Source organism: Taudactylus pleione, unplaced genomic scaffold (assembly GCF_031769625.1).
Source record: "Taudactylus pleione unplaced genomic scaffold, aTauple2 ptg000070l, whole genome shotgun sequence".
In the NCBI taxonomy this organism is placed as follows: Eukaryota; Metazoa; Chordata; class Amphibia; order Anura; family Myobatrachidae; genus Taudactylus; species Taudactylus pleione.
The window spans coordinates 11,933,322-11,949,866 of NW_028284472.1; the positions used below are offsets into that span (position 1 = coordinate 11,933,322).

At 42.7% G+C, this 16,545-nt stretch overlaps 1 protein-coding gene and 1 long non-coding RNA gene across 2 annotated transcripts in view; one reads left to right on the forward strand and one right to left on the reverse strand.

Moving 5' to 3' along the window:
- Positions 1 to 2,361: 2,361 nt before the first annotated feature.
- The window catches only part of SUPT3H (SPT3 homolog, SAGA and STAGA complex component), a 534,367-nt gene continuing 520,183 nt past the window's right edge, over positions 2,362 to 16,545 (reverse strand). Inside the window, exon 12 of the mRNA XM_088467258.1 lies at positions 2,362 to 3,024. Within this exon, the coding sequence (XP_088323384.1) occupies positions 2,983 to 3,024 (42 nt within the window). The 3' untranslated portion in view covers positions 2,362 to 2,982. The remainder of the gene's footprint in view (positions 3,025 to 16,545) is intronic.
- LOC148533774 (uncharacterized) lies at positions 2,932 to 16,053 on the forward strand. The gene is made up of 3 exons (XR_015877685.1): positions 2,932 to 3,088; positions 15,391 to 15,505; positions 15,696 to 16,053. It is a non-coding gene; the product is annotated as an uncharacterized LOC148533774 (long non-coding RNA).

The window sequence follows — 16,545 nt, forward strand, 5'->3', positions numbered from 1 at the left end:
AAATAAGTATGACTCAAACCTGGTGTCCACACTGATTCCACCCCCACCCCTGACACCCTCCTCACACAACAAAGGGTCAGCAGTAATATAAACAAATGGTGAGAGGACAATGGGCCTGATTCAGAGCTGGACGCAATTAGCGCTCGCTCGTCCAGAAAATAGGGGTGGCTATTCAAATGAACCGTTCGCTCTTTGCGGTCTGTTCACGCCTCTAGGTCTGAACGAGCGAACAAAACTTGCGGTCGTTTTTTTTAAAAATACGCCCCCTGGCCGCTCGCATCCTACGTCATGTCCGCTATTTATTAGATTAATCGAGTACATCGACCAGCGTATGAACTGCTCGCAATTCTTGTGGTTGGTTTTTGCTACCACAATCTTGCGAGCAGTTCTGGCTATAAAATAACCCAGTGACGTGGTCAATGACGCTGCTGTATTAATTATGCACACCCTTAAAACGCCCGTTTTGACCTTTAAGCACGCCTGCGTTCGGATCTCCACTCCCCGTTTTCAAGCACCTTCCCTTGTTACCACCCACATACGCCTCATTCTGTCACTCAAAATAGCAGGCATTCGCTATATTGCGAGCACATGAATTTCGGCCGCACTGACTGGTTCGCGCATGCGTATAACGATCCGTAGGCATGCGCAGATGTGCGAACATCGCTCGGAACGAGCGTACTGCCGCTAGCGAGTGGCTCTGAATGAGGGCCATAGTTTTTTGCTCTTTAGCGTGCTTGCCACCTCCCTAGCCTATGTAAGCTCTTTTGCATGGACGTCGCCATTTTTGAGATAGGCTCCGCTGCTGAACTTGGCAGAATATCTGGCAGGGACTGGATCCTCTCGGATGAGTGATCTGTTGTCACCAGGGGATGCAGTTAAGATCCCAACAATCGGGATGCTGTCTGCCGCAACCCCGGCATCGGAATCCCAATCGCCGAGATAACACTGGCGCTGAAATCCTGACATGACTCGGGATGCCCGACGTCGTGATCCTGTCAGACAGCATCCCAATCGTAAGGACACCGGGGAAAGGTAAGTATTAGCGGGGGGGGGGAGGGTAAGGTTTAGGCAGCCGGGGGAACTTAGGGTTAGGCTGTGGGAGAGGGAATGTTAGGGTTAGGCTCCGGGCAAAGGGGGTTAGGTTCTGGCACCACCAGGGGAAAGAGGGTTAGGCACTAAGGGGGGAGGGTTAGGTTTAGGCACCTACCAGGAGGGTTAGTATGAGGGTGCGGGAAGAAAGGGTTAGGGGGTAACTAGGACAGAGGAACATTTCTTATTGTTTCCCTGTTGGGATTTGAACCATCGGGGTGTACTGACAGCCGGCATCCCATCCACCGGGATTTCATACCCATTCAGTCACCAGTTAGACCAGTGCCCCGATAGTTTCTTTTGTTGTTCAATACTGAATTGATCTGGTAATTAATTATCCACCAACCTCCACTTGCGGAAAATCGGATACTTAATCATAAGGGGCCACACATTACTATTTGGATGAAATTATAAGAAATATTATATATTCTCGAAGAAGGTGGTAAGGGTTTTTATTAGACATAAAACAAACATCCTATATTATTGTGTTCTGCTCAGTTTGTCATAATGGTTTCCAGGTTTTTATTTTACAAAACATACTGGTACACAAACGTCAAACTTGGCAATCCTATACAGCCCTTCTTCTTTATGTGTACCAATTTCTTGACCAAAAAAAAAGCCACATGGCCTCCTTTATAAAGGCCAAAATTATGCCAACCACTTCTTTAGGCGTCATGAGCCTCAATGTGTGTAGGAGAACCTTCATTTTCACCATAATGCATGGAATTAAATGGGGAGGGGGGGTCATTTGTAAAGGATCAGACGTTTACGCCAGAACAGGGCAGGAAATTGTGCTTTGCTGGGAATATTTTCAGTCACGCGCAGAGTAAGCGTACCAGATAAATGGGATTGGAGAAGGGTGTGGTGTCGTTCTCTACATGTGCAGGCGTCTGATAATGATAACCAGAGGTGGATCAGCGTCCTCTCCCTGCTGTTGGGCCTAGTCAGAGATGTCCCGATGTGGAGTCTAATCAGAGAGCCTCTGATGTATGGAGGGTTCTGTAATAGACTCCAAGAACAAGGAACCAGCGTGATTACGCGAATTTGCAACAAAATTTAAATGGCAACCAGTTATAAGGCAAAACCAACCTTATAAATGATTGCCTCTTTAAATTTGGCAGCAAACGCGCCAAAATTTCTTCATCGTAGAACCTATTACATAAGCCCTCAAGGAGCTCCTCAATTCGACCCCGAGCATTGAACCACCAGATATCCCACTTACGTTCGTACATTTTTATTTGAATCATTACTTATAATAATACCTATTATTCATCATTACATTATATTACAGCCCCCCAACCCATTTTCTCCTTTACGAATGTTACGATTTGCAATTTTGAAGCGCAGATATGAGTGTGCAATCCTACACAAGCTTGCCGAATAGGTTATAAAAAGATAACAACTCCTCTTATTCTGCAGGTAGGTTGCATTTATTTGTCATACAACGTTTCCAGCAAAGAAAAAAAAAAAAAGGCATTTCAAAAAAATTCCACCGTTGACATGAAAATATCTGACAGCACAGCAGGAAACGGCCTTTTTTTTTTATTTCCTGCATACGACGTCTCGTCAACAAGCCCCAACTAGGAGGAGAGATGACAATGCACTTCCCATGGTCCGTGGGCTGATTATGGGACTCGGCAGCTCGCTGCCATGTGCATTTCTCCTCCGCCTACGCACGCTCCCAAACATCCTGCCATTAATTAGCCCAACGTTCCAACTAGTAAACAAGAGTAACGACTGAGGGGGTTGCAGAATGAGACATCCAGTCAGTCTATAGTCACAATAAACGTCCCACTCACTCTGGGGATCAGTCTTTTCCCTTTTAAAACGGAAGGATGACAGATCACCTTAATATAACCTCCTTGTTTTCCTGTTGCCTCCTTTCGCTCCGGATTAACAGGCTAAAAATGGCATTCCACTCCTGCGGTAGGCGCTCTGCGAATAGAAACAGAGACAATCTGTAATGAATTATCAGTCTTTAAACATGGGAAAAAGCAATGTAAGGACAACTCAAAAGTTCTTTTCCTGCTGTGCTGATGATTCAGGCTGCAAACTGGTTGCTTTCTGTGCTTATTACATTTCTGACTGGGGGACAGTGAAACCTGCCCATTAAAAAGCAGGATTCAGTATGTGGTTTGCAAGTGGTTTGTGCCTCGGGGGGATATAATAGACTATCTACCTACTGTTTTGTTTCTGCTGTATCAATGACATTGGAATAGAGGGCCTGATCCATTACCAATCGGAACTGCGATTACGCACGCAGACGGGCGATTGTTGCTCTCTGCGCATGTATTGAAGTGTGCGAAGATCTCACTGCCATCACACTGCGATCGCAGAGTCAGTGATCGACAGAAAGTGAGCGTTTGGTGGTGGTGACGGGGGGTGATCTCCGTTCGTGCCAGTGCGTTTGAATGCCGTTAAAGGGGCGTGCATAAACTAGCCACTTGGATGGCATACGCAGCTTTTCGCTTTCACTGCGTGCGATGAGGTTAGCAAACTGTGAGTAAAGTCAGACCCGTAGCAACTGTGCGTGAGGCTCCGATGTTACTTGCTGGTACCAATGTTTTTGCATATTTGCTATGTATTACGGATGTGAGTAAGGGGATGTGGATGTTCTTAGGTTAGGCTGTGATGGCATTGCGATTGCAAACATTAGCATATTTTCGCAGTGGGTCTGCGTGCGTAATCGCAGCAGCGATCGGTAACGATTCGGTCCCCGATTCCCAATTGTTACCTGCCCGGCTGGTGAAATGCTACACAGGTGGCAGCCGTATTCGTGACTCCTTGATTTGCTTCTGAACATTACTGGGAGGATGATTTGAGGTAACAGATACAATTTATGAGAAGGGTAAATGCTGCTGAAATCATTATATGCAGAACCAGGAAACTTTATTAAACCTTTCAAACTTCAGAGACAAAAGTAAAACATCTCTGTCCCAAAAGAACCATTACGCCTATAAATTTGACTCTATACCATTGTAGAAAGGATAAATTAGTCAGTTTTACCATTTTGTACAGTATTTTCTCCTGCAATGTCTTTAAGCTTTCAGCACCAAGCAGATTGCAAGCTTTTTGTACAATAGTGATAGATTTATATGTAAGGAATTTGGACGCTTAAATTAAATTAACTATTTCTGGCAATTTGTAGACTGCAGTAGAAGTGTCTTGGCGTGTCAATGTGGTGTAAGCTCCAGATGCTACTAATTTATATAATGACAAACAGTGGTAAGAATTTAGTGTACAGTACATATTATGAGACTGAGAAACAAACCTATTCCATTTGTACCATCATAAAATTGCTGTGTATTTACTATGTAGTAACCTAGGAGCTGCAACATAACAATATATCACCAAGCTGTTATGGGTGACTCATGAGATGTAGGGTAAGTGACCATGATCCAGTTAAATACAGTAGACTGAAACCTCCTACACTAGAATCAGCACATATTGTGATGTGTACTGTACAGTTTCAATAACGTGATATAAATCAGTGATGGGCTGGCCCACCGAACCTATGCCTGTGGTCCTCAGCTCCTTCATGCTATGTTGCCAGATAGGTTTGTTACTGTATAACATGTTACACTTTTCTAAAATGGGTTGGGTACGGGATGCCAGCGGTCAGAATCCCAACGTTGGCATTCCGAAAGGGTTAGGATTCCGACAGCTGTCGGTCAGTATTCTAACCCTCCCCCCCTGCATACCCCTGACCCTAATCCTATTTTCTCGGTGCCTAAACCTAACCTCCCCCTCTAGTGCCTAAACCAAACCTCACCCCCACACCCTAACATAAATTCTTAACAGCCGGGATGTCTACTGTTGGTATTGTTACTTGATCCAGTCTAAAATGCCTCATTACATAAATAGACTCCAGATAGTCACAGATAAGACCCTCTAGAGAAACCTTTGCTGAAATCTATCCTGAAAATGTGCATCTTACCCATGCGAGATGTAGTCTCCAATTGGGGAGTTTTTAGGGTGCATTTCACTACTTTCAAATCATCTTTTTGTTATTAAATTTCTTTTTAGATCTTTGTGTAACCACATATTTGAAGTGGGCGGTAAGAGAATAACTCGTAACTAATCAGGTATTGCAGCTGTTCATAGCAGCACAGATTATTTCAGGAGAATGATGAGGTGATCTGGTAGGAGCCACTGACCTTTCCACTTTTGATTATGTTATGTGACATATTTGTAATGTGAGCAGGGAAACAAGGCAGGTGGTAAGTCACACATAGACTCTGATGGTGGAAGGAGCAAGGTCCTCCAGCAGCACAGAGCTGTGATGTGAGCAAGGAAAGGAAGCAGGTGGTAAGTCAAACACAGACTCTGATGGTGGAAGGAGCAAGGTCCTCCAGGAGCACAGAGCTGTGATGTGAGCAGGGAAAGGAAGCAGGTGGTAAGTCAAACACAGACTCTGATGGTGGAAGGAGCAGGGTCCTCCAGCAGCACAGAGCTGTGATGTGAGCAAGGAAAGGAAGCAGGTGGCAAGTCAGACACAGACTCTGATGGTGGAGGCAGCAAGGTCCTCCAGCAGCACAGAGCTGTGATGTGAGCAGGGAAAGGAAGCAGGTGGTAAGTCAAACACAGACTCTGATGGTGGAAGGAGCAGGGTCCTCCAGCAGCACAGAGCTGTGATGTGAGCAAGGAAAGGAAGCAGGTGGCAAGTCAAACACAGACTCTGATGGTGAAAGGAGCAGGGTCCTCCAGCAGTACAGAATAGTGATGTGAGCAGGGAAAGGAGGCAGGTGGCAAGTCACACACAGATTCCGATAGTGGAAGGAGCAGGTCCCTCCAGCAGCATAGAGCAGTGATGTGACACTCCCGTCATACTGATAAAGGAAGATTGAGCACAGCATTAGAGAAATCCAAGGATAAAAAGCCATGGTTTGGTTTAGATTATATGCACTGCAAAAATTTCACTTTTCACAGAGTTTCACATATTATTTAAATCCAAGTCAGTTGATTCTGTGTTACTTCAGTTGCTAAAAACCAATCTGTTTCCATCCCTATCTTTAAGCAAGAGGGTTAAATGTTTGGCAACCTTTCCCCTAGCAATATTATGGCACTTTGGGCTTCTAACCAAATAGGCGGTGATGGCTCCCACTCTCTTAGTGTATTGGGTTTATATAAACACCATTACGCTGCCTCTAATGGTTCGTTCTTCAACCACACAGTTCTGATTCCATTCCTTCTATTTCCGAGGAGGCAAAATAAACTCTCCAAATGAAGAAAGTGATTTCCGCTCACATTAGTCGGATTGTCTTTTTCCTTCCTCCATAGGAACGAAAACTGTGCACGTTTAAAGACCATCATTTAGATGAACACAATTAAATAAGATTAGTTTTAAAATAAAAGTGTCATCAAATCAACTATAGTTGGGATAAAAGAGAACAGGACTCTGAATAAAACACGGGTACAACTACATCGGTGTAGATAAAAACATCTGCCAAAATGTAATCACCACATTCCTAAAACACTTTTTTATTATAGCCAGCAGGTAGAGCTGTTGCCATGCTATAAATCAGTGGTCAGGGAACAGGGGTAAATTACCCCACATGGGGTAAAAAATGAAATTCCTGGGGGTAATGGACGTACAGCCGGGCATGCATATGAATCATTCCATATGCATGCCCGGCTGTGCCGCAGGGAGTCTCTAAGCCGGACGCCCGCTGAGATGTTATTACCAGCGGGCGCCGTCTCCTTCCCTGCAGCGCCGTGTTAGCCGGAGTTCTCTTCTGAACTCCAGCTTCCGGCTTTCTCCATGCGCACTATGGGAGAAACGTCATGACGTCTCTCCCATGGTTCCGAGGAACAGCCGGGCGGACAGGACGAAGGAGGATGCAGGAGCGGGGATTAAGGTAAAAAATTTTTTTGCACAAGCGGCACTACTTGGCATCATATGGGGGCACTACTACAGGGGCATTATATGGGGGCCCTACTACAGGGGCATTATATGGAGGCACTACTACAGGGGCATAACTATGGGGGCACTTACTACAAGGGCATTATATGGGGGCACTACTACAGGGGCATAACTGTGGGGACACTACTATATGATTTTCTTCCTTTCAAATCAAGGGGGTAACGTCGGCGTACCTAAATATATTTTGGGGTAAAAGGTAAAAAAGTTCCCTGACCCCTGCTATAAATGGAGCAATCTATTGCCTAATGAAGGGCCCTTAGACAACAACTGCAACATTGACATCTGCAGGTTAAAAGAAGTTACTGCACTTCATTAAAACTCTATGCCGAAGAGGAGAAAACCTGCCAATGTTGTCAAAATTTTGCATTGCTTTCTAATAAAGTGACATAATGAATGTGACTAGTTATCTGTAAGAGCACTGTATTTTATTGAGGCTAGTTACACTGATTTTAGCAGCTGGTAACAGAAATTGGGCATGTTGCTCTTCACATTCATGTATGACTGGTTGGTTTAAGAGATCGATCAGGAGTCAGCTTTTCAGTTTGAGTTTCTATATAATAAAAGCAAACGCTGATAAAAAAAATGATGTCATCAAGTTGGAATGTAATGACAGTTGGGATGAACTGTAAGCCCTCCCACGAGTGTCAGTGATGCACAGGAGAGCGTAAGGGGGCAGTGATAGAGACAGTGGGGGAGGGAGAAGAAGAGGTGGGGAGAAAGTTGGGGGGAGAAGGAGACAGAGGGGGGCAGGGGTGGAAAGAGAGAAAAATAAATAAAAGCCAGACAACACAAAGCATTACAGCTAGTCAAGCAGATAAATGCTTTAAATTCTGAGAAAAACGATAGATAACTAATGCTCAATGACAGATCTTTACGGATGTGTGTGTATTTATACAGCACTGAAGCTGGAGATAGCATCAGCTGGTGCTCACATACCAAGTAAAGCTCATTTCAGATACACTGACTCAACAGTCACAACAGAAGATGCATATCCTCGGCACGGTGGACGTGAACGCCGTGTTTATGTGCAGATTTCGCACAGCCTTGCTTTGAAATAATAAAGCGAAACATATGTTGGGTTTAAGTGAGGTCCCCGAGTTGGACACTATCAAATTACTTACCATCACCTGCACCAGTGTTTCTGCTGCCAACTCGTCCACACTGAAGCCCATCCTGTTTTTAAACCTTTAAAATGTACATTATAGCATGCTAGATTTACGCCTCAATTTATTTTAACACTTTTACTTAATCTGGAAACCAATTGCTCCCAATGGCAACATTTGAACCTGATATTTAGCAGCTCTGTCCGGTTTATACTGGGTAGAATAAAGCTGGGCTTGCACATATAACATTTGGATCCTGTACGGGTGGTCCTGCCTTTGTGTCGGAAAAAATTTTTTTGGCCAAAAGATTAAAAATAATAATAATAAAAAAAAGAAAAAAGAAAATTGTGGAGGTTGCATGTGGGATATTAAGTAAAACAGATTTCTAACAGGAGCTGTAAATTGTACAATTACCACAAGGAGGTAGGTGCACATGTAAATCTCTACGGTTCTAGCGTGATTTATATTTTACTGCTCATGAGATTTGGAACACCTCCTGTCTGCCAGGAACTTTCCCTCTAAAATTATCACATTAGGAAAGCTTAAATATCCAGGTTTCATTAAAGCAACAGCGCTACCTGTTGTAGGCCTTTTAAATAGATGTAACTGGAAGTAGAAATCAATCGTCGGTTTAATTTGGTTATTATTATATATTGATATGGCACTAACATATTCCAAAGCAGTGTTCAACGGAGGCACATACGTTCCCTTAGCAAGTTACTTAGTAGACGATTAAGTTGCCAGGGCCTATGGGCTTTTGGAGGAAGCCCCACAGACACGGTGAAAACATAAAACGCAGTACTCCACACATAGGGGTTAATTCAGTAACTAGGTGGAATCATCGCCAACAGCCCTGCAAGTCACGCTATTGCGACCCAATCTCATACTGGACTTGAGAATTTTGAAACGGCGAACAAAAAAATGTATCTACGAGTCCGGCGGTACCATAAGCCGCACTCACTTGCGGATGCAACTAAGTCACGACTAATTGAATTGACCCCATATGGTCCGTCCCGAATTGTATGTCACGGTTCCAGCACTGCGAGGTAATAGCATAAATCACTGTGCCACCTACATGGATAAAGGACCCCTGAGGACCCCTAACAGATTAATACTTTTAATTTGTTTCCTTTCTAAAAATAGTCATACATTACTAATGTGAGGTCAAGAAAAACTAAAATGATTTCAGAATGTTTTTACTAGCTCTATTTTTTGAGCTACACTACTTGCACTATACTGTATGTACATTAGTAATATAGTCATAGTGAAAAGCTGTTTTAAAATAATCTGATATTTTCTTGATAGAAAATAAATAACAGTTGTTTTAATTCAATCAATCACAAATAAGAACACAAAACGAAACAAACATACAGCATAGGAAACAAACATACAGCATAGGAAAGTACTATGTAATATAGTGGCCTATTCATGGGGGTGCTTTCTCTTTGCTTGTCGCTTGTACTCCTCTTCTGGGGCATCTCTTGTCACTGTCCAACAGTAGTGATCACCTCCCCTGATATCTTTGTTCCATTGCTGAAATGTCTTCGTGGAATCGCTCCCTATGCTGTCACTCAGTGCCCCACAGTTATCTTGTGTGGGTAATCCCGTGAATCGCATATATTTGAATAGGGGAGGGGACAAATAACTGATTCATTTAATTGGTCATTAGGCCCCGCCCCTTTTGCACAGAACGCAGATTGCTGGTAAGATTCTCTCCATTCTGCCCACGTCACTAGGAATACCCCTACATCGTCATACATGGGCTATATCTCGGAACTCAGAGTTAACTGAGAGTTTTAAATGTCATATTCATTCTCTGTATGCTGAAATCAATTAGAAGTAACTATTTTCACATCGGAAACATTTTCATTGTTGTGCAGTGTAATTTATGTACGGAGCAAAAGAAAGCACATCAAATATAATATTACTTTCATTAAAACATCTATGAAATGTGAAAACCATGTGCGTGTCCTATGGCCCCTCATACCGAGCTAACTTAAGTTACTCTAATGTTGCTTTGACCAAAATAATGGCTAGATTGCTGGCAAATAACAAAATGTGGGCAATAATAGAGCACCCAGCAAGATGGTATTCCCAACCAGTGCCATACTTAGAGACCAAAACGCCCCTGGCGAAGTGAAGGACATAACTAAAACATCTACTCATGACGTTGCGCGTGGTGCAGTTCTAGGTCACAACATCGTGGAGACTCTGTGACAAAGCAAAGAACCAGGCGCGGGCTTGGACCAAAAGATAAGGCAGGGGTAAGTTGCAGAGAGCCTTGTCCAGTGACTGTGGGCAGCCAGAGGTTAAATTTAGGGGTTGAGGCTAAGCCTAGAGATGAGCGTTTCGTTTTCCCAGGAAACAAAACATAAACGAACTTACAGATGCACCCGCTTACATTGTGGCTGTTCGCGCTGCAAACGTGCGCACACATCGCGCCATGTGATTCCCCGCGCCTGCATACGCTACGCTATGGTGTGCGCTGCCATCAAACCATGCATTCCTATGGAGGCGCGTACACCCTGCGCGTAGCCTTGCGCTATGTGTGGCGCGATTGCTAGCGCCAACAATATAGCTGGGCATATCTGTAGGAATTCTGAGTCGAATCGACACCAAGTTCGGAATCACTTTGGAGTTCAGAGTCCCAACTTGGATCTTCTTGCAATTCGGAACTTGGAATTAAAAACCGGATCTTGCTTGTTCTGGATTGCATTTAAGTCCTCCCCTCGACATTTCAGGTGCTGTGAGGTAGTCAATATTGACTGGAAATTAATACTTTTATCCAATGCTAAATTTTCAAGAAACATCTTTTCAGGTAATATTTAATCCATTGGTATTGCCCTAATGGTCTTCTGGATCCGAACCCATCTTCTTCCATGTACCATAGTAGATGACCATGTCCATAGGTTCAACCTTTGTGCACCAGACTACTGTACATGCACCCTGAAACGGAATAAGTATCAAATACCGGCAGTCGGAATGCCTCCTGTAAAAATACTGACAGCGGCATCCCGTTGGTGGGGTAAGTATACTAACCCTCCCCCCCTTCTCCCCCAAAACCTCCCCACCGCGCACCCTAACCCTCCTCGTTAATGCCTAAACCTAAGTCTCCCCCCTTCGTGCCTAAACCTAACCACCCCCCAAAACCTAACCCCGCTATGCTGCCTAAACCTAACACCACTCCCTCCCTCCCCCTGCAGGGAACGGCTTACTTCGTTCGGGATGGCGTCTGTCTAAATTTCGTCGTCGGGATTAAGATAGGTGTCGGTATTTCGACTCCTATCTTGTCCTATCCTATCTGTGTCGGACTTGCAACGTCGGAATTTCGACCGGCAGCATCCCGTCCCCCGGTCTCCTAACTACATCCCCTCTGAAACATCCACAGGACCAATGTATCAACTAAATGTTTTAAATTGAAGAAGAGCTGGGTAATCAATGGTCAAATCATGCTGCTACATCATGTGGTAAGATCAGGGTAAGGGTGCCGTCTCCTGGGGTAAATGGTTGCACTTGTCATGCAGCAGCCAAATAGTAATACCCCAATCCAGGCCGTTGGTACAAGTATCTGCAGCCAATAGCAGCACAAAAATAAACAAAACATAAAAATAAATCCTTTCCTGTCCAGCTCTAAGTACTGTAAAATAAATGATTTCCTCTAACAGAAGTCTCACATTCAGTAAACACAGGGTCTCTCAACAGACCTCTGACCTGTTCCCCAGACAGTGAGAGAATGACACAGCCTTTATCAGCCTCTCACAGGTGGGTCTGGCAATCAAGTCTGCTAATCAGCTTCTGTCTACTAGACAACCTAGGGCATATATTTATATCTCCCCTTGACAACCTTTTCAGTGTTTTTGTCACACCGGGATAGGAATGGGAAAACTTTAGGCTGAATACGGCCAGAAATTTTGTGTGAATATCACTGCAGAACGATAGAACGATGTGAAGATTTTGCAGGACATTTTGGAAAGATTAACTCAACTCTATAGTTGGTCGGCTACAACTATGAAATATAACTAACCCAGCCAGCTGTTGACTAGTCCTGACTCCCTTATTCCCAAGTTAAACGGAATTGAACAGTTTTTATTAATATAACAGGCATTACAAACTCCTAAAGATGAGGCCCTGGATTATGGCCAGATGATTCCCCAAATCTGACCGCCTTCCCGGAAATGTCACTTGTCCCGGTCAGCTGTAACACAACCCTTTTTGTTATGTGTTTGCTTTCTTCATTTACCTGATGACTCGTTAGTCTTCTTTCACTTTTTGTTTTGTTTGTTTTCTAGTATAAAACAAGCAACGCACAATAATGGTCACACGGCGGTGACATCACACCCATGTGAACATGAGTCACTCTATGCTAGAAAACACACAGGGTGCCATAAACGCCTGTAATATCAGAACACAGAATAAAAGCCTTGAAATATCAAAGCCCCATCCAGAGATAAAAAGGCCGTGACATTGTGTGTGGGCAACTGATCTAATTAGAGAAAAATAAGGACAAATGTCATGCATTGAAATCAAAGAACAACGATGGCTGTTCCTAATTAGCTCAGCCTAAATACAAACGGGTCACTGTGTGCCTCTAACAGACAGCGATCCTCTCATCCTTCTTCCAAATACTGCTGGATGTAACTTAACGTGATCCATATATTCTGTATACAGATGTGTCCATAAACATCTAGCCTCCTTGCACGTTAAACAGCCATTCTAATCGCGCCATGCCGTGGTTTGGGCACCGAGAGTCTTTTTGTGCGACTTTCTTTGCCTTAAAATGCATCTTATTCGCAAAAAGTACGCACAAGCAGCTTATGCTGATTAAAATGGCATGCGGTATGCCTATAATCAGCATAAGCTGCTTGTGTGTCCTAGTCACATCACTTTGCGAAAAGGACGTATTTTAAGGCAAAAAAGTCGCAGGGAAAGACACTGCGCTACAGAGTCCCATGGCGCTCATGAGTTATGTGTAACGTGATTTGTAGCGCATGGAGGATAGATGTAGGTGGACACATCTGCGTGTGTATATATATATATATATACATACATACACAGAGGAATATTAGCTATGCAAACCTATTTTACAGCATCAGAGGGCATAAAATGTAGGAGTCAGTATCACTACACCTCTCGTAAGATAATACTACTAATGCCATAACTCCCAGAATTTGTGAACAAGGAATTCTGACATGGGGCGTGACTGTGCCACACTGGGTGACATGGCTGTGCCACACTGGGTGAGTGACCACATCATAGTGTGCATGGCCATGCCTCCAATGTGCATTTTTAACCCAAAGACACAATTTTATTAACACACGGACTGTGCAGGACCTCTCTTACTTCCAAGGCTACATTAAGGTTTGTGAGGGGCCCCGGGGCAACTAACTTGTGGGGGTCCTTACCAATAAAATGATCAACAACAAGATATGCTGTCGATGTATTAAGAAGTATAAAGTGTAAATACTTCCAGCACCACAAATGTGTAACACACTGTAGTGCCCCAGTACACATTGTGCCACACAGAAACCCCAGTTCACATATGCCACAGTTCCCCCACGCCAATGATGTAGCTACTGTATGTGTGGGCCCCTGGGCGATCTCCTCAGTTGCCCTGTGGTTAATCTGGCTCTGCCCTCTCCCGCAAATCGTGGAAGATGTGCCAATTGTAGGACAGTCCCCACGAATCGGGACAGTTGGGAAGCATGCTAATACAATTACTACTGGGTCCTACAGGAAATGACTGAGAATGGACCAGATATGGTGGTCTGCATGACTTTACGATGGTGCGTCCAGGACACTATCACAATTTTCTGTGGGGCATTTCTAGTTACGTCACCGGAGAATATGCTAGGAAAATGTATGTGGGATCGCAGCTTTTAGATATTCCATCCAAACTGAGTTTCCAGCTTTAGATGAAGTTATACTTACAATACACAAAGAATTTCCTTAGTGTGGAGAAGTCTCAGGTTAAGCCCTAACTTGGAATTCTGAAGCAAATGAACAGGGCTGCTTCAATTTGTAAAAGGGATCCGAAACGTTCTACCTAAAACTAATTATACCAGTAAAAATATTTTCTACAAGCAGTTTGTTTAATGTTTTAAATTCACATTCCATAGCCCTGTACCGTAGACTTGGTGGTCTGCAACATGATACCGCAATTCAACTTTCAAATAAGACAATTCTATTCAGCAGAACAGGCTTCTAGGAAATACCATTTACATGGCAGCAAGTTCAATCAGTGCTCTACCCTTAGATGGCAGACTGTTTTGCACTTGTTACAGCTCATAAGTACAAGGCAGGATTTTTTGTTTCACATACGAAGCCCTGTAAGAATAGCCTCACCGAAATAAGTAGATTTGGTAATTTTTAAGATGCCACCTAAATGTAGAAGTTTATTATCCTTAATAGCTAAGGCTCACTAGCATATTGTCCTTAGGGAGCATATTAAAGAATTCTCCCAACTTTTTTTTTCTTATATTTTTTAACATTTCCTGTTTTTTTGTTGTTGTTTTTTTTTTTTTATCAATAAAGACAACTCGGAGAAAAAAATTGGTTGAGTCGTTTAATTTAATATTTTTTTTTCCAGTTGAGACCCTTTTCTTAAAAAAAAAATTCCTCTAAGACTTCAGACAAAACCCAAAATGTCAGATTTCATTTGCAGTTCAAAGAAGTAAGTAATGCTGGCGGTATTGTTTAGGCGAGCATGCAGCGTACAGTCTGTGTTTGATCTATTTAAAACTATTGGAAACGTTATCTGCATATTCGGCAGTGTCTCAGTAGTTTCTTCATTCCTCAAACAGAATTATGTAGACACGGCGGAGTACGTTTCTTATTAGTCTGACATATTTCTGATGTTGGTGATTACAAGCATGTGACTAACTACCTACAGTAGCGTCATAAGTAAACATACAGCTAAATGCGTAGCAGACAAACAGACGGCGCAACACCTATTTAACACAGGGTCGTGTCAACAATACTTGGGGCCTGAGGCAAAATAAAATATGATGGGATGTAACACTTGTTTTCAGCCAAATTGTTTCTAGCTCTACATTTATTCAGTATTTGGGAAATATATATTTAAACTTCTGAAAACAAAAGTAAAATTTTCAAATATTTCTGTTTTAAAATTAAATTTTCTTTAGATTTTAGAACATATATTTTTTGGGTGGGGAACCATGCCTCCCCAAAAATAAAATAAAATAAAAAAATTCAATAAATATTTTGATTACTTTTTTTTTTTTTTTTTTTTAATGTTCATTTTTTTTTTCTCTACAGCTCCAACGCTGGCGTCAGAACTATTTATTAAAAGTCGCAGGGACATTTTCTCAATTGGAATTGCTTACTTAATACCGCAAAGCCCTAGAAAGCTTCAGGACATTTCTAATCACTGGTAACCTATCTTGCATTTTATACCTGAGATAGTGATTGTGTTGGATAGACATATGTATTTATAACAATATCCACAATCCTATTGGATATTGTGCAATTTGGAATTGCACAGATACTGTATTAGTTATATTATTGTGTGTATAGTTTTATATTTATGTAGTTTTAATAAACATTGTTTGTGTTTTTTTTAGGAATCAAGAGAAGCCATTTTGTTTCTTCCAATATCATATATGTAGGTATTTCGTATCCAAATCGACAATGGTACATTTACTCTTTACCAGTGCAGTTTAAACATCTTTTTTAGTCTATTGATATCTCAGCTGGAATAGAAAACGGCTTTTATAGACCTGCAGCAGATTTGAGTTTAACATATTACAATTCCATTGAAGAATCAGAAGTACTTCTTTGTCTACCCCCTGCTTTGTATACTCACAGTTGGGACTCGCCTACGGATAGGATATTTTATTCTCTTTCCTGAACCATGCCTTATATAAAAGTCAGAAACATGTGACATCTCCTGTATATCCATATACTGTACTGTACGCATGTATGAAGGATAATATAAAACACAGCCGTGCACTCCAGGCTGCTTAGATTTCAGTTCAGTTTTCTGTTTCCAGATAAGGGGTAACCTTGGAAAACAAACACAACATGATATTCTCCTGCCTGTTGTGGCTCTCCGAGTCTTTGAACTGCTGGGAAAACTACACTTCCTCTTCCCAACTTTTAGGACCCGAATACAGCTTGTCCTAATCAGATCACTGCCGTCCAGCTCTTTCTCGGTCTCACCCTGTCTTGTGGAAGTTCCTGGAATAAGTATACATTAGGCCCAATGTTTCAGACCGATGTAGCTCGTTGTGTTCCCACACATCAGACGGGAACGTTAAGGTCTAGTTTATCTTATCTAGAATCAGGCAGTACATAGGCTACAGACTGAATAGACCAGACTCCTCAGTGATGTATGTCAGCAGCAAAATATATCTGCCAGGTAGTATGGTAAGAGTACTTGTTAAAGGGCACCTGTTGCTTGTGCACCACAGA